General features: G+C 50.9%; 1 protein-coding gene across 2 annotated transcripts in view; it reads right to left on the bottom strand.

Annotated features, from left to right (window-relative positions):
* Positions 1–3660, bottom strand: part of LOC138296907 (transmembrane protein 121-like) — a 283237-nt gene extending 279577 nt beyond the window's left edge. Inside the window, exon 1 of one of the 2 annotated variants that reach the window (XM_069236421.1) lies at positions 1953–3660. In XM_069236421.1, coding sequence (XP_069092522.1) covers positions 1953–1962 — 10 coding nt within the window. In that variant the 5' untranslated portion in view covers positions 1963–3660. The remainder of the gene's footprint in view (positions 1–1952) is intronic. The other variant, XM_069236420.1, reaches the window with a different exon arrangement.
* Between the last annotated feature and the right edge of the window lie 19365 nt (positions 3661–23025).

Here is a 23025-nt window from a genome sequence, read left to right as displayed (position 1 = left end):
GTCCCCCCCCCCCCCCCCCTGTCTGGTCACTGCGCAGCGGAGTCCAGGGGCACACCTGCCTGGCAGGGCCTGAGCGGCCGGCACTCAGTGCATTTTAAGAGTAAAGTCAGTGCGCAATGAAACAGCGCTCGGCGCTTGGATACGGCCGCAGCGCTGTCCTAGGCGCTCCTGCCTGGTCCCTGCGCTGCGCAGACTTAGGCGACCCTGCCTGGTCAATTCACTGCGGAGTCCTGGTCCCTGCGCAGTCCTCCGCGCTCCTGCCTGGTCCCTGCGCACTCCTATGGGCTCCTGCCTGGTCCCTGCGCAGTCCAAGGGCTCCTGCCTGGTCCCTGCGCAGTCCTCCGCGCTCCTGCCTGGTCCCTGCGCAGTCCTATGGGCTCCTGCCTGGTCCCTGCGCTGTCCTATGCTCCCTGCCTGGTCCCTGCGCAGTCCAAGGGCTCCTGCCTGGTCCCTGCGCAGTCCTATGGGCTCCTGTCTGGTCCCTGCGCTGTCCTATGGGCTCCTGCCTGGTCCCTGCGCAGTCCTATGGGCTCCTGCCTGGTCCCTGCGCAGTCCTATGGGCTCCTGCCTGGTCCCTGCGCAGTCCTCCGCGCTCCTGCCTGGTCCCTGCGCAGTCCTATGGGCTCCTGCCTGGTCCCTGCGCAGTCCAAGGGCTCCTGCCTGGTCCCTGCGCTGTCCTAAGCTCCCTGCCTGGTCCCTGCGCAGTCCTATGGGCTCCTGCCTGGTCCCTGCGCAGTCCTATGGGCTCCTGCCTGGTCCCTGCGCAGTCCTATGGGCTCCTGCCTGGTCCCTGCGCAGTCCTCCGCGCTCCTGCCTGGTCCCTGCGCAGTCCTATGGGCTCCTGCCTGGTCCCTGCGCAGTCCAAGGGCTCCTGCCTGGTCCCTGCGCTGTCCTAAGCTCCCTGCCTGGTCCCTGCGCAGTCCTATGGGCTCCTGCCTGGTCCCTGCGCAGTCCTATGGGCTCCTGCCTGGCCCCTGCGCAGTCCAAGGGCTCCTGCCTGGTCCCTGCGCAGTCCTCCGCGCTCCTGCCTGGTCCCTGCGCAGTCCTATGGGCTCCTGCCTGGTCCCTGCGCAGTCCTATGGGTTCCTGCCTGGTCCCTGCGCAGTCCTATGGGCTCCTGCCTGGTCCCTGCGCAGTCCTATGGGCTCCTGTCTGGTCCCTGCGCAGTCCTATGGGTTCCTGCCTGGTCCCTGCGCAGTCCTATGGGCTCCTGTCTGGTCCCTGTGCAGTCCTATGGGCTCCTGTCTGGTCCCTGCGCAGTCCTATGGGTTCCTGCCTGGTCCCTGCGCAGTCCTATGGGCTCCTGCCTGGTCCCTGCGCAGTCCTATGGGCTCCTGCCTGGTCCCTGCGCAGTCCAAGGGCTCCTGCCTGGTCCCTGCGCAGTCCTCCGCGCTCCTGTCTGGTCCCTGCGCAGTCCTATGGGCTCCTGCCTGGTCCCTGCGCAGTCCTATGGGTTCCTGCCTGGTCCCTGCGCAGTCCTCCGCGCTCCTGCCTGGTCCCTGCGCAGTCCTATGGGTTCCTGCCTGGTCCCTGCGCAGTCCTATGGGCTCCTGCCTGGTCCCTGCGCAGTCCTATGGGCTCCTGACTGGTCCCTGCGCAGTCCTATGGGCTCCTGCCTGGTCCCTGCGCAGTCCTATGGGCTCCTGCCTGGTCCCTGCGCAGTCCAAGGGCTCCTGCCTGGTCCCTGCGCAGTCCTCCGCGCTCCTGCCTGGTTCCTGCGCAGTCCTATGGGCTCCTGCCTGGTCCCTGCGCAGTCCTATGGGTTCCTGCCTGGTCCCTGCGCAGTCCTATGGGCTCCTGCCTGGTCCCTGCGCAGTCCTATGGGCTCCTGTCTGGTCCCTGCGCAGTCCTATGGGTTCCTGCCTGGTCCCTGCGCAGTCCTATGGGCTCCTGCCTGGTCCCTGCGCAGTCCTAAGCTCCCTGCCTGTTCGCCGCGCGTGCGCTGGACGCACCTGCGGGCATCACCTGGGCTGTCGGTGGGTCCCATGGGTGTCTGTAGGCGGTGCCCCCGTGTCCAGGGGAATAGAGCAGAAGGCCTCCTGGGCAGTCCCTTGGCACTCTCTGGTACCCGCACTCCTGGCACCAGTCCGCGAGGGATACTCCCACCTCCCTTCACCACGACTCTCTGCCAGACACACCCTGCTCCAGGGGTGCTACAGAGGGGCTGGCACCGGGCCGGTGCCCCTGCTCCTCTCCAGAATGATGTGCGCCCTTATGGTGCCTCCGCGGTTCCTCACTTCCCAGTCAATGCGCCAGATGCCCTCCGGAGGGGCAGGTGGACGGGGCACCCAGGGGGGTGGTCTCCGGTGAGGCAGCTGAGGTCTGTCTCAATGACAGGGTGTGCTCGGCGGGCACCAGTGCCAGTCCAGGGCTAGGGGCACCCGGCACAGCCATGAGCTGCACTTTTAATGAATGTCTCCGCGTTGACTCCGTGGGCTTGTGGCGCGCGCCCTGGTCCCGGGCTCTGTGCCCGCTCCATCCCTGGCACGGGAGACCCCAGGCGGGGCAGGCTGGTGGGTCGATGCCAGGTCAGGGATCGATAGAGCGATCACTCGTCATCAGCGATCAGCGAGTGAATGGATTTATGTTCAGTTCATAACTCGTGGGAAAAACAGGTATTGAATCGATAAAGGATCAGTTCTTCAGGTCATAGATCAATAAAGAATCAGTTCTTCGGTCCGTAGATCGATAAAGGATCAGTTCTTCAAGTAATAAATCGATGCCAGATTGATTCACAGATCCATTGGTGATCCACTTATCCATACAGAGACGGGCATGTGAGCCTGGCACAGCCGGGCACCGCTCCTCTCCGTGGCGCGCCCTCTGCGTCTGGGCTCCAGGGGGCGAGGAGGTGGAGGTTGGCACTCTGAGGGGACCCGGACCCTCGTCCGGGCTCCAGCTGGGAAGAAGTGGTACAGACTCTGGGGGGCAGTGACGATGAGAGGGTACTAGTACCGGAGAGCAGCGAGGACGAGGGGGTGAGAGGGTACTGATACCGGAGAGCAGCGAGGGTGAGAGGGTACTGGTACCGGAGGGAAGCGAGGGTGAGAGGGTACTATTACCGAAGGGAAGCGAGGGTGAGAGGGTACTGGTACCTGAGGGCAGTGAGAATGAAAGGGGACTGGTACCTGAGTGCAGTGAGGATCAGGGTATGAGAGGGTACTGGTATCGGAGGGCAGAGATTATAAGAGGGTACTGGTACCGGAGGGCAGTGAGGATGAGAAGGCACTGGTACCGGAGTACAGCGAGGATGAGAAGGTACTGGTAGCGGAGAGCAGAGGGTACTGATACCGGAGGTCAGCGAGGGTGAGAGGGTACTGATACCGGAGAGCGGAGGGCAGAGAGGGTGAGAGGGTACTGGTACCGGAGAGCAGCGATTATGAGAGGGTACTGGTAGCTGAGAGCAGTGAGGATGAGAGGGGACTGGTACCGGAGAGCAGCGAGAATGAGAGGGTACTGGTACCGGAGAGCAGCGAGGGTGAGAGGGTACTGGTACCGGAGAGCAGCGAGGGTGAGAGGGTACTGGTACCGGAGAGCAGAGGGTACTGGTACCGGAGGGAAGCGAGGAAGCTCACGGAGACGCCGGCACTTCCCGGACTCCTGCACCGGAGGCGGCGAGGATGCGAGGATGAGGGATGGAGGATGAGGGATGCAGGCACTGGTTGCTAGGAGGCGGAGGGATGCTGCGGGAGAGCACGTTGCTGGGGGGGAGGGCGGAGAGGGGGGGGGGAGGGGGCGTTGAGGAGGGGGGAAGTGATGGGGTGGGCGAGGGGGGCAGTGAGAGGGACTCGGGGGGCTGCTGCAGTCTCCGCAGGGGGGGGCAGCTGGACCGCGCCACTCTGAGCATCAAGAAAGCGTCTATTGATCCAGCGGAGACCAGTGAATTACACCGAGTCAGGGAGCAGCGGCAGAGATGAATAGCCCCCCCGCCCCCTCCGGAGGAAGCGAAGGGGGGGTGGGGGTCGGGGGGGGGGGGCACAGGGGAGCAGGGCAGCATCACAGAGGAGAGGAGGGAGACATCCGGACCTCTGGGAGCAGACACTGTCCTCTCAGGGGGGGCAGGCGGGGGCCACACCACGGGGGGGTGGGGTTTATGTCTGGGGTGAAAAGAGACAGGACCAAGGTCACACGGAGCCATTACCACCATTGATATGAGACCTCAGTCACACGGAGTGAGACCAGCCAGTGACATGAGACCTCAGTCACACAGAGTGAGATCAGCATCACTCACACTCAGTGGCATGACACCTCAGTCACACACGGAGTGAGACCAGCCAGTGACATGAGACCTCAGTCACACAGAGTGAGATCAGCATCACTCACACTCAGTGGCATGACACCTCAGTCACACACGGAGTGAGACCAGCCAGTGACATGAGTCCTCAGTCAGACAGAGTGAGACCAGCCAGTGACATGAGACCTGTCACACGGAGTGAGGGCAGCCATCACTCATACCCAGAGACATCAGATTTCAGTTACACCAAAAGACCAGCTGTCTCTCACACCCAGTGACATCACACATCAGACTCCAATTGACTGATGTCTGATGTCACTGGAGTGAGACCAGCCGTCACTCACATCCGGTGACATCAGACCACAGTCACATGGAGTGAGACCAGAGTCACTCAGACCAAGGGACATCAGACCTCAGTCACATGGAGTGAGACCAGCAGTCACTGACATACAGTGACATCAGACCTCAGTCACATGCAGTGAGACCAGCACTCACTCACATTCAATGACATCAGACCACAGTCACAGGGAGTGAAACCAGCTGTCACTCACACCAAGGGACATCAGACCTTAGTCACATGGAGTGCGATCAGCAGTCACTGACATACAGTGATATCAGACCTCAGTCACAATGAGTGAGATTAGCCATCACTTTCACCCAGTAACTTCAGACCCCAGTCAGTGGGTATACTGAAATATTTATTAATTCTTATAAATAAGAATGTTCTGTGTGCGGCAGATGGGGCGCAACCACCATTGTGTTGGAGCCAGGCAGACGGGTTCTGCCCCCTCCAATAATGTGAATCCTTCTGCGCTGAGAGGACACCTGCACTCACAGGTGCATCATATTGTGGAGTTTATTCATGTTGTATTGTCATTGCAAAGACATCTTTCTTAAACTGGATGTTGTCTGATACAACACGGGTAGAGCTTGGAAGCATGTGAACATTTTTTCAAGGCCAGAACTCTCGCCCTCTACGAATATAACACCATGTTGGAAATTATAAAGTTCTCTCTTACAAATGACAGTTTTCTTTTTGAGAAAGAAAGTTATAGACAAGCTTTAGCAGTGCTTAATTTGAGCAGGTGGTTTCCAGTGCGGGGCACCGGCCCTTATTTTTCTGCATCGGGCGTTTGCTGCGAGCAAAAGAAACACATGGAAAAGATGGAGCAAAGAAAGATGGCAAAGCATCACAAAGGGAGAAAGCAGGAATCTGCAATAGTGAACTGAAGGGGCAGGGAGTGACTGTAATTAATGAGGCCCGAGATGGCTTTAGTATAAAGCTGCCTCAGTATTCTGTGCTTGCACAGGGAACATGCACATGTTACAGAGAAGAGCTTTGGGCACCAGCACATTTTTGTTTTTATTTTCAAATTAACCACTGAGCTTCAGGGACAGCTATGGGCGGCTGCTTGGCCCCCAGTTATGTTAACTAGTTATGATGATGGCTTATTTCCAACTCGGGATGGTAAACAGGACCTAGCAGACAAATTTATCAACCACTTGGGGAACAACTTGACCCCAGCTTTCCCATACACCCAGTGCTTTATTTGTAAAATAACAAGTGCTGGTGCCCAAAGCACTGCTCAGACACCCGCGGCCAGTGCTTTAAAATGCCACCATGCCAAAGACCGAGGGTGCGTAGCCCTGAACCTACCTCAGGCCTCTTTAATTCACCGCCAGGCACTCCATTCCCTGTTTCTGCTTTCTCCCTTGGTGATAGATTTCTTGTCTTTCTCCTCTTCTGTCTTTCAGTTTTGTTTATTTTTCTCTCTGTCGCTCAGCAAGCCTGAAGGGCAGTGTCTCCTCGCAGGAATGGACCTGGGCCACAAGATATTGCAGCTCTCCAGAGATGTATGAGACGAGGAGCAGGCCATAGTTGACAGTTTCCAACAAAGGGGATACTCACACGAAGTACTGATGGAGACAGAGAACAGTGTCAACCAGGCACTTGCTCCTCTTTGGCACTAACCAGAGGAATACGGACACTACCAAACCAAACCAACCAAAAAAGATTTATCACAACATTTAATAGTGAGTCAGCGCTGACACGTGAAGCTATCAACAAGCATGGGAGTGTACTGAAGGGAAACCAGATAATTGGTCCTAAGCTAAGTAATAGCATTTCCATCTCTGACCGCAAGCCTAGATCTTTAGGGGACATGCTAGTCCACAGTGACTTGAAACCAACAGGAGGCAAGATCTGGACGAAAGTAAAAAAGGGGGGTCTGAAGTAGTAGAAACATCAAAAAATGCAGAACTACACTGGTAGAGAAGAAGCCGATTAGGAAGGCCTCCCACGCACACCGGACCGTACCAGACCTTTCACTGCTCATCATATTATGTGGGAAGTAATATTTTCCCAGTCAAAAATAGGTGCTGAACATCTGAGGGCCACATTACATAAAGACCAAACTTACACTATGGCACGACATTTTGCCAAATTTGCAGGTGTTTTTTTGGGTATGGGTCGAGTTTCCCCACACAGAAAAAGTAGTGACAGGCTGAAACAACTAAGGAAATTGGAATCAAGATTCATTACTGAGCTAGGAAACAAACCTTCAGGAGGCTTGAATATAGAAGAAGAACTGACCATACGCAGTGGGTAAGAAGAGGTTCTGTGGCCCATCTTATTTTATTTTCTGTACCTTTGTGCATTTTTTCATATCTCTAACTCCTGCCCATTAATTTACTGTAATTGTACCTTGGCACCGGGGTACTTCGAGGTACTTTGCTCAATTTCTTGTGCCCTGGGACTAACACACTTGGAAGGGAGCAAGATCAACACGTCATCTGGTTTCAAAAGCTCACACAGTGATCCCCTTTAGGCCATTGGATGGGCAGACACCAAGCACAACGCCACATCCTTGCTGGGACCTAGGTATTTTGAGATGATATATATTGAATTATGATTGTGCATATATTTGGATAGCCCATCTTAATGATGTTTGGATGTGAGGCGCTAACCAGGATTTGTAAAATATCTTCTCTTGGGCTAGTGTAATGCATGAGTCTTTATGAGACCAGAATACAGGTCATCGTGCAGCTATAGAGAAGTATTGTAAATCCAGCATACAATTTGTGGGATGGGTGTCAGATACAAATTAATTCAAAGCATAATTCTTTATGCATATATACCCGTAGCGGCACACTGCAGCTCGTAATTTAACACGGCTGCACATTCGCAGATATTTACCTATGAGTTATTTCTGCTGGACCCCCTCTGTTCCGTCCTTCTCTGAACATGATCCAGATGCATGTTCTTTTCACTCACTTGCTTTATGTTTTATTTTCTGTTGAAAGAATTGCCATGGGTCATTTAACTCATGGACTTCACATGAGTTTACCTACTAATCTTTGCACTGATTTGATAATAGAACTTTTCTGCAGTCCTTCTTTTATCAATATTAACATAATGGCAAAAGAGATTGGCAAACAAACTGCGCTCTCCGCGTGTGCCCATGTTAGTTTTCATGTATACACCAGTCCATCCTTTACGTCACTGGATGATTCACAAAGCCCATCACTCACCATCTTCAGGAAGAACCTCAAGAGTTGGCTCTTCAGATGAGGCCAGACCATCCCCCACCGCCTTCAGACCCTCACGTTGAGTATTTGCGTTTTACAAAAACTGATTGATTGATTAACTTGTAATGTTTGAGAAAGGTCCCTTTGTGTCGAAACGTGTCATGAGTAAACTCTACTCTTTTACCCACCTTGGAGTGTAGGCATCCTTCTTTCCGTAAAGAAGACCTTGCGTACCGAAGTATTCTTTGAAAGATATAAAAACAATATTTGAACAGTTCAAAAAGTACATCAAAATATTAACAGTAACTTAAAATGTAACATTGGCAAACATATATGAATAAAAACATATCTCACAATTAAAACAATACAATTAATGAATACTTAATTTAAAAAAAAAAAAGTATCAACATTAAATAAAAAATAAAATAAAAAATAGCAATACAAAATAAACAACACTAGGAAAAGTGTTGGATTTCAAGGGAGTTTGTTTTACTACTCTAACTCAAATTAAAACCAAAGTAGTGAAAATGCTGGAGTTTTGAGGGTGTCAGATGTACTATTTCTCCCTTCAAGCTATGCAACAGTGAAGATTTGTCAATGAGGGAATGGGGCGCTGGACCTCTACATCATCAGAAGTAAAGTGAAAATACTTAATTACCTACTGCCAGTCACTAGTTTTAATATGTAAAGCATTTTTTGTTTTGTCAATAACTTTGGCTTCGTTTGATGAATCTTCATGAAATTTTCAAAATTAGTACACTACTGAGTTTAGCTGCCAACTTGAAAGCTTTGGGGTGATTTTTCAAGTGGGGAATGAGAAATGGGGGGGTCTCAAAACACATTTTCCCCATGAAATCTCCCATACGGTTTTAGACATGACTACAGCCCAAACTGATGGACGAGGTTACATCCCAATTTGACAAAAAGCTAGGTCTTTGTCTAGAATAAGCCTGAGTTATTAAAAGAAAAAGAAATATAGATATCTAGGGACGCGGATCCTCCGTGGATCAAACAGATCTCATGCTGAGGTCTGATTGCCTGCCAATACTTCCTAGTTGAAGCCGAGTTACAAAAAAATGTTAAAAAGAAATTGGCAGGGTAGGCATAGCCTGACTCCCTAGCCCTAGTGTGAGGTCCCCCAGGGACTTTACCAGAGCTAAAAAACATTTTTTGTTTTATTTTTCTCATGAAATTTACAGAGGATCTGCGGATTTAGAGAAAAACAAAAATCAAAACAAGCGTGGTCTCCTGTGCTTCTATAAACTTAAGCCCCCCGGTGGCCCAGGCCCCGGGGGTATTAATTAATAAATGTTTTGAGGAGGAGGCACATGTGGCCTCCCTTTCCATGGCTGATCTTGGCATCAGGGACTGCCATTTCCCCGGGACAGGCCATATAAAGAATTTAATGAAGTGTGGCTGCATGGCCCTCTCTTAAGGCCCTATAATGCCCCAGGGACCGTCACCTCCCCTGATCTTTGCAATGAAATATGAGGGGGGCCATGCAGACCCCCCTCGCATGCCCCATAGTGCCCCAGGGACCACCACCTCCCACCCCAGGCTACAACTGTGCATTAAAGGGGAAGGGGGGGCTTCACGCCTCCCTCTCGGGCCATTTTCGGGCCCGGGGACCACCATCTCCCTGGGACTTGGTCTACTTCTGGAAAGGGAGATGGATCCTGGGGAACACCAATTCCATGAGGCTGGCCCTCAAAGAAGAGAAAGGTGGCCACAGGACCCCACTCTTGGCACCATTAATGGCCCTGAGGACCACCCCCCCGGGACAGCTCCCTATGGTGGAAGATGCCCACCCTCTGGACATAGTAGTCTGCTGTCTATTGGCGGGAGCTATGACAGCTCTTGCCAAGTGAGAGCAAACTGTAAGTCTACTCTCATCGTACAGAAGCAGGAAAACTGCTCCCACTCACTGGGAGCAGACTTTTTATCTGTCAGTGGGCAGGAAAACAGATGAAGCAATTTCTCCTGCATGCAGGGAGAAGCATTTCTTACTGCTCCCTGAGTGCAGGAGCAATGACACCATGGTAGAATTGAGGCATCCGCTGTGGTCTATAAGAGTCCACAGTTCTGCACAAAACTGTGGACTCTTTTTGGAAAAATAAGCAGGTGAGGATCCATTCTGGCACCGATGCTCATGCTTCATTGGAGCGCAATCTCTTCTGTGGTGACTGTGACGAGTGGGATTTTTCCAGTACTCTCCTGGTGACAACAGAGTCCATCCTTCATCCATAGAACTACTACCACTATGACAATGCGCAAAATGACCTCAAAGCTGTGCATGTTTGGCCCTGCCCCTTATATGTTAGTGGTATAGATCATTTTTCCTGACTTTTTCCAGCTTGATGGACAGCTTATTAAAAGGCCCCATGAGTGTTTGTGGTGCAAAGGAATATGAGCAAATCTCCACTCAACAAAGAAGCATTTACTTTATATTATTAAGAGGAAGTGACTTTGTTTGGTGGAGATTTAACTCTTTGTGGAATTGCTGTGTTCTCCATACAAGGATTCATGTTAGCACAGATTTCAGTAGGAAGACAATCAAGGAACAATCACATTCCCAAAATTACACCTGACAGAAGGCATTACCTTGTGGTCCTCTACACAGTGGCAGAGTAGAATGTCCCCAATGTGTTTACCCAACAAGGAAGCACTTACTAATCAGCCAGTCGAAAGGACTCAAGTTAGGTAGACATTTTGCACAAAATTGTGGACACCTCTTGGATAAATAAACAGGTGAGGTTCCATTCTGTACTAATGCTCATTTCAGGCAGATCCTCCCGGCTTATTGACCTCATCGAAGGCAAAGCAAGGGTGTTTTCTCTGAATATCACGTTGACAAATGGTGGCCGCACAAACACGCTGGAGTTGGGTGCCTCGTGGGGGTTGGTCGCAGGGCCTGACCATGCATGGCGAGGGTTGGAGTAATATAAGGTAATTTAATATTTCTTAATGTTAAAAATACTTTAGAAATTCACTGAAAAAAATAAAGTTTACAAGGACGTTATAGTTAGAAAATAGAAAAAAAAACTTTAGACATTCACTAAAAAAAACAAAGGTTAGAGGGACATTATAGTTAGGTTCATATTTTACATGCACAAAACCATAGAAATTCAACAGTAATAGTTATACTTATCTCAAGACAGTAGCTCATGCTCTAAGGTAACTATAACTCCTGCCCTCAGCATGCACTGCTAATCACCCCACATATTATATCAGAAATGACATCTTCAGTTACATCATTTATTATATAACTCCAACATTTGCAATGAAATTATTGAGGAGAAAGGTGTGCATGGCGGGAGAGCGATTTATAGTTAGTTTAGAGCAAGACGTCTGTCCCTTCTGTGGTAAAAAGGGTAATTTGTTGTGAGACTGTTTGCTTAAGCCATAAACATAAGGGCAGTCACAGAACTAGAGTCCCTGAAACCTGCAGAGACAAGTGTTTTCGGATCACCAAAGTATTACAGTCTCAAACACTTTGGCACAGATTAGTTCTATGCCATTGTATCAACATTTTTTGCTAGGACCCAGCTTACTTGGGAAGGGCACTGTGTACATTTGCAGGTTTTAATTGATTCCAGAGCGACAGGAAATGTTATGGATATTTCCTTAGCCGCCTGATAGGGATTACCAATCCTGGCAAAGACACTATGGATGAGGTACAACCGCCCGCTGCACCTCAGACAAAGCCCATCGCTCACCATCTTCAGGAAGAACCTCAAGATGTGGCTCTTGGGATGAGGCTCCTCCCCTCTCCCCAGCACCTTGAGACCCTCACGGGTGAGTAGCCATGCTTTACAAATTGTGATTGATTGATTGATTGATACATACTATTGACGGTAGGGGCCTTAAGTCGTGACCCATTACTCACTTCACTGGGGAGCTGGTGGTATGCATACAGGACATACATAAAGAGCCACTATGTTTTGACTTGATGCAAGCCCCACAATTCCAAGCTATTTTAGGGATACCCTGGTTGGATATACATAATCCTGATATTGACTGGGCTAGACTCCTTACTCCACTTTTTTGTGTCATACATTGTTTGGGTCCTGTTCCAGCGACAGGCATTCAAGGAGGGATGCCCTCTTGCGGTGAGGATCTTGCAGATGTTTTTGATAAACAGAATGCCTCTACTCTCCTTCTCCTAAGGCAAAGGCCTTCTGATTGTCAAATCAACCTTCTACAAGGGGTTCAAGTCCCATGTAGTAGAATATATGCATTGACTGAAAAGGAAAGGCTCCATCTTTGAGAAAATCTAGATGAAATGCTTTGTATAGGCTTCATCAGACCATCTCTCCCCACAGCCTCATCTCCTTTATTTTTTGCACCGAAGAAAGGGGGGGTCTGGACTGCGCATGCGCATTGACTACAGATCACTGAACAATGTGATGGTTAAGAACCGTTGCCCCTTGCCTTTAATGCCGATATCGTTAGATCAAGTCAAGAGAGCTAGAGTGTTTACTAAACTGGACCTGAGCGGTGGGTTCCATTTGGTACAAGTAATGGAGGGGGATGAGTGGAGGACAGCCTTCCGTACTAAATATGGCCTGTATGAATGCTTAGTCATGCCTTGAATTGTGCAATGCACCAGCTGAATTTCATTTTCTTATAAATAAAGTGTTAATGGTATTTTTGGACATTTGTCCTGTGGCCTACATTAATTACATACTTTTGTACGCTTCTACCATGAGTGAGCATGAAGAACATGTCATAGTAATATTACAAAGACTACGGGATAATAAGTTGTTTGTTAGATTGGAACAGTGCAAATTCCACATTCCTGAAGTTTCCTTTCTGGGCTATTTAATGTCTGCACAAGGCATTAGAATGGATTCCCAGAAAGTACTACCATTTGCATAATGGAAGGCACCTCAGACAGTAAGAGAAGTGCAAAGTTTTTTAGGTTTTGCTAACTGTTATCATAGATTTATTGACCACTTCTTTACCTCAGCACCTCCTATTGCCAAGTTATTGCGCAAAGGCGTCACATTTCAGTGAAATGAGGAAGCAGAGAGAGCCTTCCAACAGATGTAGAACAGGTTTATAATGCACCTACTCTTCAGCATCCAGGCCCATACAGCCTCTTATTGTTGAAGCAAAAGCCTCTCAAATGGCCGTGGGTGGGGTCCTGTCACAAAGTGATAAAAGAACAGGGAAACTGCAGCCAGTTGCATACTTCTCACAAACATTAAGTCAGCAGAAGCAAATTACTCTGTGGGTGTCAGAACATTGTTGGTTGTCAAGCGAGCCTGTGAGGAATGGAGACATTTGTTGTTGGGGACCTTACATACTGTCACTATTTCAAAAGACCATAGACATTTGAAGTTTCTGAAATCGACCGAGCCTTAATCATGCGTCAATTGTGCTAAACAGAATTTTTTCATGATTAAGATTTTGTAATACAGTTTTCAAGCAGACCAACAACAAGTCAAAGCTTATGCACTATCTCGCTTGTGATACGAAGTACACGAACAAGGGTGGAACGTCCCCACAACATCCCTGTAGAGCGAATTTTGGGGGCCTTGTATTCCGAAGATAGCTTCATCACAGGAAGTTGCTTGGCATTCTAGAGTTTCCAGCCTGTAACTTCCTGCTCTTACCTCTCTCTGCTCTCCTCTTCCTGCCTCTCCCGGCATGTTCGCAGGTCTCGTGGTCCTTGCGGTGTCGTCATGGTGATGACATGCACACAGCGACATGCACACAGCGACCTCTGACCCTGCTTCTGGCAGACAGGTCGCTTCCTCCTCACCACTGCTCCACTCATGTGCCATTCTATTTTTGGTCTTTTTCCCTGTTTTTTCGGCTCTGACTTGCCGCCGCAGCCCCGCGGCCCCACCCCCTCCCTCCACCTCGATTCTCCGCTCCCTTTTCCCGCCTCAGAGCCTTGCTGCCCCGCCCCCCTGCTCTCCCATTGGATGATCCCTCCCTCCTCCCAGCTGCCACTTCCCCCCACCTCCCTCTTATTCCAGCCGCGGCTGCGGATGCGCCAAGACCGCCCCCAGCGCCAGACCCCTGGCCAACACGCCCCGTACCACCAATCACTACTACACTGCTGATGACCTCCACACTCTCAATCCAGGTCGCTCCTCCATCTGCTTCCAGTCCACCCCAACGCGCACCAAAGGACCCTTCTCCTGCAAAGCCTGCAATTTCACCTGCAACCTAACCTCCAAACTCCAAATCAAAACAGACAACCGCCTAAGATGCATCCTACTTAACACCCGCTCCGTCCACAAACATGCAATCGAACTCTGGGACCTACTGACCACATCCTCGCCCGACGTCGTATTCCTCACCGAAACCTGGATGAGTTCGGCCTCGGAACCAGACATAGCCATAGCCATACCAGAAAACTACAAGATCACCAGAAGAGACCGTAGCAACAAACCAGGAGGAGGAATCGCCATAGTCCACAAAAACACCATAAGAGTCTCCACCAGCTCCCACGACACCATCAACTCCGCCGAGCACCTCCACTTCAAAATCCAGATCAACGCCAACACCACCCTCAGAGGAACACTGGTCTATAGACCCCCAGACCGCAGTACTGTGACAACATCGCCGACGCCATCAGCTCCCAAGCCCTCGCCTCAACAGACTACATCCTCCTTGGTGACCTAAACTTCCACCTGGAAAATAACAATGATATCAACACCACCAACCTAATCGACAACCTCACCAACTTCGGCCTCAAGCACCTCGTCACTACACCCACCCACTTCACACACACTCGACCCCATCTTCTCAGCCAGCAACTACGTCTCCTTCAGCCACACCACTGAACTCCTATGGACCGACCATCGCTGCATCCATTTCTCCTTTCAGAAGCCAGTCACTCACCACCTCACCACTAAACCCCCACCGCCGCTACTGGAACAGAATCTCAACAGAACAATTGATCTCCACCCTCACCCAGGCACCCCCTCCCAGGACCCAGGACCCCAGCACAGCCGCCACCTACCTGCACATATAGCTAGAAGACTGCGCCAACACCCGCGCACCACTCAAACAACCCTCAGCCTCCCACCACAGACCCAAGGCCAGCTGGTTCACCCCGACCTGCAGGCCTCCAAATGGGAATGTCAAAGAATGGAGAAGACCTGGTGCCTTGCACCCACTGAATCCAACCACACCGCCCTCAAGACTGCCACCCGCAAACATCACCAGCTGATCCGCACCACCCAAAGAACCATCTACAAAAGCCGAATAGACACCGACACCCACAACAACAAAGAGCTCTTCAGCATCATCAAAGAACTCTCCAACCCCAGGACCTGCTCCCACGAACCCTCGCCATCACAGGAACTCTGCAACTCCCTCGCCACTCACTTCTGTCGAAAGATCAAAGACATCCACAACAGCTTCGAATCCCAGACCCATCAGCCAACCACAGAAAACCACAAACCCAACGCATCATACAACACCAACCCTCTATGCTCCTGGACCCACGTCAACAATGAAGACACCATCAACATCATGGCCTCCATCTACTCCGGCTCCCCCTCGGCCCCCTGCCCGCACCAGATCTTCAACTAAGCCAGCAACATCATCGCACCCCACCTCTGCGCAATCATCAACAGCTCCTTTGAGACAGCCACCTTCCCGGAGAGATGGAAACACGCCAACGTCAACGCCCTGTTGAAGAAACCCAAAGCAGATCCAAATAACCCCATTAACTACGAACTATCTCCCTCCTCCCCTTCCCAACAAAGTTCATTGAAAAAATCATGAACAGCCAACTTTCCCGCTACCTGGAAGACAGCAAAGCGCTCGATACCTCCCAATCCGGATTTCGCAAGAACCACAGCACGGAGACCGCACTCATTGCTGCCACAGATGCCATCAGGACCATGCTCGACAAAGGCGAAACAGTCAGAAAGTTAGCACTGGCTGAGTTACTGGCTGACACCAGGAAAGGCCCCAGTTAGACTGGCCAAGTCACTACGGCAGTGGTAGCCCCAGTTTGGGCAGCAGAATCAGCGAGGGAGTTGCATCTCTCAACCGGGATGGTGCAATCGCAGGAGTAGTTGCAGCTCTGATCGGGCCGGTGATGTCACCATGGCACTTGTAGCTCTGTTGGGCCCATGCAGGCACCGGACCACGTGTTGACCCTGCTGTGCTGACGTATGCAGTTGCAGTACCGATTGAGCTCACGGAGTTCCTGCCAGGAACTCTGTCTGAGAGACCTGAGGAGCCTTTGCAACACAGACACTTCTGGCTTTGCTCTCAAGTAGTGCAGTTCTGCTGGGTGTACCACAGTCCCCGAGATCTGCTAGACTTATTCTGAACAGTCTCCCCTCCTGCAGGGCTAGGCAGACTCCATGTCTCTGTCGGGAGGTAGGCAGACTTGGCACTGGACAGACTCAAGCTCCTACAGCAGAAAGTTTAGGTTTTATCACCTCACCTTTGGGAGAGTGGTTGTCAGGCAGACACCAGCTCTGGTCACACAGCAGTCCTTTGAATACTCGGCCGAACGCTACCTTCCTTGGTCATGAAGAACATGGGATTGGAATAAAGTGGGATGGTTTGTAAACCACTTTCTTACACATTTTGTAGGCTGGAGATGTGGGTCCACTCTCTCTAACTTCAGAACAGGAAAGAGATAGTTTTTATTCTCAGGCTGCTCCCCAGAGACAGCATTTGTGTAGAGTGATGCTTCTCACAACAGGTGCTGGGGCTGTTTCCAGCCTTGAGCAACCACAACACAGGCAACATGAAGTGTGTTTTTGTGCACCTGGCTCTCATCAACCTCGCTGAAGTCATCAGGGGCAGGAAAAGGGCGGGCCTGACCTAGAAACTTCGTCAACTAACACAACAGAGACCGTAGTCCTACTCTTCATGCCTGTCATCAACCAGGCGGCAGTGCTCTGAAAGAACTAATCAGCAGCCTCTTGCTGACACAAGTCCTCCTTCAGTTTCTAAAGGTAGCCCTGTGTCCGTCCTCCTCACGTCAGTGTCTGGAGTTCCACCTCCAGCCACAGCAAGGCAGGCAACACTCTTCCACTCTCATCCTCCAACTTGCATTGTGGCAAACCAGGGGCATCCAAAAGAGATCCCACTGGTTTCAGTACTCAGGCATGCTCACACTCAGCCCCACTACTGCACATGAGCTACACACACACTCCACACACATACACACACCCTGTATACACGCATGAGACCAGCACAAGCTTCTGAGCATACACATAACAGTGCGACTCTACACAGAGGGGCCTGTAGCCCGCACTATCAGTGACATAGATCCAAAGGCCTGGTTGCATTATCAATCTCACTACATGGTTCATTGCTATGATTGCTTCATCTACTAAACCTAGGACAGGGACAACAGCCCTCTGTCCGCAGCAAGGGCATGCTTAGTGCACCCCTGCGGGTCACGAGACAGGTCCAGGCCCTTGCATAGTCAGGGACAGGTACGCTTATGCCTCTGTGCAGATGTGCACTAGGTACAAACTGAATGCCAAGATGCCACAGACTCACGCAGTCAGCACTCAGAGGAGGGGAACAAGCCGCTATACTGTGAAAAGCAAATTCAAATCCCAAGAAGCATCCCTTAACGTTTACTGATTGATATCAGGGGTGGGCGATGAATTCCCCCCCGCTCAGGGAGTTCCCAGAGTTTAGCCCACTCTGCGCGGAGTTCCCAAAAAAGCAGAGCAGAGTTTTTCCTCTCACTCACGCTGGCCAACTGTAGTTTGGCGAGAGAGAAAAATCAAATATTAGACCACCTCCCTGCGAGATTTCTCAACATGCGCGGTCACAGCAGGTCACTACTGCTCGCGTTGAGAAACCTGCCACTCACGTTCAGGAAGCTGCTGTTCGAGTAGAACATCTACTCAAGCGGCAAAAAAGAAGCAACTCCCTCTTATGCTGCGCACTGTGCCTCTCGTGCTGATTTCACAGCGCAGAACAAACTCCTGTTGTTAAAAATCAGCGAGAGCAGCCTGACTTACTGCGCTCTGCCCCTCGCGGAATGCCGCGTAGCACGGCAAGTTTTTTCTGTACTATGCAGAGTTCCAAATAGCAGAACTCAGTGAACTCTGCCCAGGCCTATACCAGCCCCCTGATGTGTGCCACATAATGTAGAAAACATGACGGACTCCTGGATTACCAAGCTTTGTTGCATCTTATTTCCTTAAGTGACATTGTTACACCAGATAAATAAACGGGTCCCATGCTCACTACGCCACTGGATTCAAGCTAGCCTGGCTGATGAAGGGTGATACCCTGAAACCAGTCCCAGGATGCTTGTTTCCAGTCCCGGGAGGACCTGGCCTGGCAGTTTGGGCTGGACTGCTCCCATGGGGAACAGGGTCAAGACTGATTTGCATATGGTTGGGTCAAAATTGCGGTGGCATGGTGAGCATAAGAAAGATGGATTAAACCCAGATCTGTGACTGGGGGTGAGTGTTTGCATTGTTCAGCACTCCGTCCATCATCCTTTTGTGTTGCTATTGTTAAACCAGATCCCAGGTTTTTCAGAGCTTGAAATAGATTTCAACCTTGCCTGTGGTTTTCCAAGAAGTTCCTTTTATCTCACCATTGTGTAATGATTGTGGTCTTCTCTGTGTCCTCTGAGGATTGCTTTCGCTAGGGAGTTATTTCATAGGCAGGTGTTGACATTTTATTTCGATGTACTGCACTTTTTTTATTTAACTTTTCAGTGCAGCTTCTTCCGTTATCACCTCTCACACCTTCTGAACCTCACCCCTTCTATTTCTGGGGTGCAGTAGGGTCCTCACCTTTCTGTGTTGTTGGCAGGTTTGTATCCTCTTCCTGATTAGAAAGGTCTTTTTATTGCCCTGGGGTTTCTTTTGTCCAGGGCATCCTGAGTTGCTGCAGTCGAGTGGTTGAGAGAACCCTGTGTGTTTTGGAGTCATCACTCTTTGAGGTGTCACCTGGATTCTTGCCCTTTTCTTCTGCTGCTACCGTGAGGCTTCTGGGGTCACTAATTAGACCCTATCACTCTTACTGCTTTTCATTTAGAAGGGTCTTTGCCCAAGCTTATTACAGCCTTATATCCAGCTGCAAAAGGCTTTGGCAGCTGCGTAAGGCCCTAAACTCGAGCTATAGGCCTAAGCCACCCACAGGACCTATACCGACGACGAGGGACTTTAACCACCGCTACGGCGTGAGGCGGAAGGACTATAAGGCTATTGGTAGATTCCACCGAAGGAGGATAGAATGTTTTACATTAAAAGTGGGCACACGGAAGGACAAACAGTAGCCACACAAGGCTGAAGCCAGTCATTATTGGATCCGAGCCACTCCACTGTCTTCCACGACCTCCCAACATTCCAGTGTTCTAATATAGCCTTACAGCCCACAGTAGAGGGCTATACCGGCCATTAAAGGCCCGCTCCAGAGTTTCAAGGCCAGAGCTGAAGTCTGGCGCTACGGAGGGCTATAAGAACAGAGGGCAGAATGTTCTAATAAATAGAACAAAGGCCTCACAGAGCCCAAGTGGATTTTAACAGCTGTGAAAACCACACATTGGAATACTGTAGCTCCGGACTTCTATCGGCCATTAGTAGCCCGGACCCGCTCCACTGCCTTCAATGGAGCTGCCGACATTCCAGTGTCCTCATTATATCTCAAGGCAGGAGAGGTGCCCTGCTGCCGGCGTGCGCTGGTGACTAACTATGCTGCAGACGTCTGTACTATTTCAAGTCAATGCATGGGTTTGTTCCGTAAAACTAAATAAATGAAATTCCTGAAGCCCACTCAGTCAGTGAAAGGGGGAGGAGATGTGGTCCAGTGGCGAGGGTCACTGACCTTGGTACCTGAGGACCCAGGTTCAAATTCCACCCTTGGCACTTGACTAAAAATTGTATAAATCTGGGCAATTCACTTCATTTTCCTGTAGGTAACTGTGTGAACAGTATATATGTAATCCACGCTTTACCTACACCGTCATGTAGATAGTCTCCCAATTCCCTCCCCTCATGGAATATGCACTGGTTCCAAGCTAGGCTTGTGCTATATAAGTATTAATACATACATGTAGAGAAAGAAAGTCTCCCAGAACATGTCAGAGTGATTATGGTGCTCATTCGGAAGAGTGAGCCAGGATGAAAACCACTTGGTTGCCATCGGCTGACATGCCACCCATAGATCTCTGGGGGACATCACAACTGAGAATCTTGGGTCTGACCAAAGAGAAGGAGCGCTACATCCATTTCTGAGAGCCTCTGGCGGAGGTCCTCAAACCTTTCTGCTCTGAGCCCTCCTGAGCAAAATTCTTTACAGTCAGCCCCCTCCATAACTTTATGGCAAAGATTCGGGGGGTGGGAGGGGCAGAGCTGAGCACCGGGGGTGGGACTTATAAAATCCAAAGGGTACTTCCTCCCTACTACAACATTTACAGCAAACATGACACTTATAAAACAGCAAACATGTGAAGAAAAACTGAAATTGACCAAACAACACTACTCCCCATAATGAGGGTGTTGCGGGCTACTTAAGCTCCTGGGCCCCACTGCAACTGCACCTGCTGCGCTAAAGATATCTTCAGCCCCAGTGGCAGGCTGTCTCCTCTCCCCTTTCACCCCTCCCCACCCTGCCTGGCCACCACGGCAATCTTGAAACAGACTCTGTCCCTTTCAGAAATAAATGTGCTCCCACGTGTTGCCCCCTCTATGCAGCTAACACCCCCCCTCACCCCCCAGTAAAGACAGACAGTAATAGTTGTGATGCTGTGGCCCCTCACAGTCCTGGGCCCCAGGGCCACTGCTCCTGCATAACTAATGATAGCTACTGCCTTGCAAAGCATGCAGTCTCCTCTGCCCTCTGTTAAAAACATGGGCCCCACCTTGCCCCAGCCATGTCTTTCTGAGGCCCAGCTGAGGTGCCCCCCTCTGCTTTATTTTCACCTCTGTTGGGCCATTGGTCTAAAACCCAAAGCAACACTGGCCCAGCAAGTATGCACTGGTCCCTCTTGCAAGCAAGGAAGGAGAGTGCCACCTACTGGCCCACGAGGAGGGTGCATCTACGAGTCATGGGAGGGCAGCAATGGAACGGCACAATTAGGTATCATGTAATATACAATAGTGGTGGTCGTCAGTAGGTATTTTAATTTAGCTCTGAATTTCCAAACATTGAGCATTTTTTGGTTTGCTCATAACTCTGGCTCCGTTTGACAAATCTTCATGAAACTTTCCAAAATAACAGTTCATCCACCTCAGCTCCTCCCTGCAAAGGTTTGGGGTGATCCGTATAGCGGGGGGCCCAAAATGTAAAATCCCATTTCATTTTCCATAGACTTCTGTAGGCAGTAAAACCTTCTAAACGGGATTACTCCGTATTCAGCAGGAAGCGAGATCTTGGTCCACGGATTCAGCTTTTTGTGATTTTGTGTAAATCTGTTCAGAAGTTTTTGAAAAAGTGAGGGTAAAAAATAATTGTATATTTGGGCGGTTAGGTTCGCGAGAGTCCCTGAGACTCTCGCAAGAGCACCACTTTGAACACTAGCGCGTTCTGATTGGCCCAGGGAGCTTTTCCGACCCTGGGCCATCTTGCTCCTGTGAGATTCAGACTCCTCTGAGAGCGAGCACTCTGATTGGCTGCCAGCAATATGAGAAAAATGTTTCTGGCAGTCTGAAGTTGTTAAAAAAATAGATATATAGGATACCCTGACACCTTGGGCCTCATGGGGGCGGGGACCCAGAGAGACCGCCATAGAAGCTCCGCCAAAGAAGGAGTAAAAAGGCAAAAGATTCTGCAACCCTGCAAGACTCTTGTGGGATCGAAAAAGAAACCTCAAGATCAAAATGGTAGCAACATTTCCACATTATAAGCCCCAGAGAGCCTACCGCCGGAAAAACAATTTCTTTGGGGAGGGGGGACACCCAGCCACACTCCACAAGACATTGAATGCCCTAGAGAGCCCACCTTTGCGGCAATAGGTTTTTTTTGGAGGACGGGGGCCACGCCCCTTCATACCCTCTATGGGCCCTGGGGAGCACACCCCCAGGATCGACATTTAGCATTCTTGGGAGAGAGCTGTGTGACCAACACCTCTCTCAGAGCACCAAGGGGCTTGGGCTGAAAATATATAATAAGGGGAGGGGAGGTGCACGGCCGCCCTCCCCAAATCCAAAAAGGCCCAGAGGGAGCAGGCTGATTAATTGAAGGGAGTGGGTCACGCAGCTCCCCTCCCAAAGCCACTAATGGTCCCAGGGAGCCCACCCCTGGTACCAAAAAACAATTTATTTGAGGAGGTGGGACATATGGCTCCCCTTCGTGAGCCATTAGAGGCCCCAGGGAGCCTCCACCCCTGGGGACAATGTTTTTTTGGGAAGGTGGGGCATGCACCCCTATCCCTTAGCTTCTAGGACCCCAAGGACCCCATCCCCGGGATGACATTTAGTATTCTGGGTGGGGGGGCCTGTGTCCTCCCGCTATCCTTGAGGGAGCCCACTCCCCGGGCCAAAAATATATAATAATGGAAGGGGGCCTCACAGTTCCCAGGGAGCCCACCCCCGGGGTTGATTCATTTAAGGAAGGGGGCCAGGTGGCCCCTTCCTGAAGCCACTAATGACCCTGGGGAGCCCACCCCCAGGACTGAAAATATATATTATGGGGCGGATGGCCACGCCCACCCCTGGGGCCAATTCTTTTTAGGGCGGGGGATGTCACATGGCCCTCTATGAGCCACTAATGGCCCTGGGGAGAAAACCCATAGGGCTGTCTCGCAGGCTATATCCTGGGGTGCCCACCCCGGGGACATAGAGGTTTCCCTACAATCACTGGTGCGGGCAAGTAAACCTGTGTTTGCTCTCACTTGGCGGGAACGCACAGACAAAGTCCGCTTTCAGCTGGTGGGAGCTTTAATAAAGCCAGCTGGAAGCGGACTTCAGATCTGTCTCAGTGATGCGAGAGGGAAGGCGATCTGAATACTGCTCCAGCCTGCAGGGAGTAGCACTTTAGGTACTCTGTGAGTACTGCTGGATGAAGGGAGCCAGCTGGGATTCCTAACCAGGATATGGTGGCACCAGGGCACCCACCCTTTGTTGGCTGGGCCCCAGAGGATAGGGTCTTCGGGGCCGAAGTTGGTGGGGGTGGCGCAAGCCCCCTCCACATTTAAATAGCTGCCATGCCCTGCTGGATGGCGCCCCCAGGGCCAAAGACTGCACAGTGAGGAGGGTTGTGTACCCCCTCCCCATTTAAATAGGGGCTGGGCCCCAGGGGTTTAGGTCCCTAGGGCTGAAAATGGCCTGAGCACGGGGTGTGCATGCCCCCTTCCCTCT

This window comes from Pleurodeles waltl, chromosome 5 (assembly GCF_031143425.1).
Source record: "Pleurodeles waltl isolate 20211129_DDA chromosome 5, aPleWal1.hap1.20221129, whole genome shotgun sequence".
Classification (NCBI taxonomy): Eukaryota; Metazoa; Chordata; class Amphibia; order Caudata; family Salamandridae; genus Pleurodeles; species Pleurodeles waltl.
This window is presented reverse-complemented; position numbering and strand designations above follow the sequence as displayed.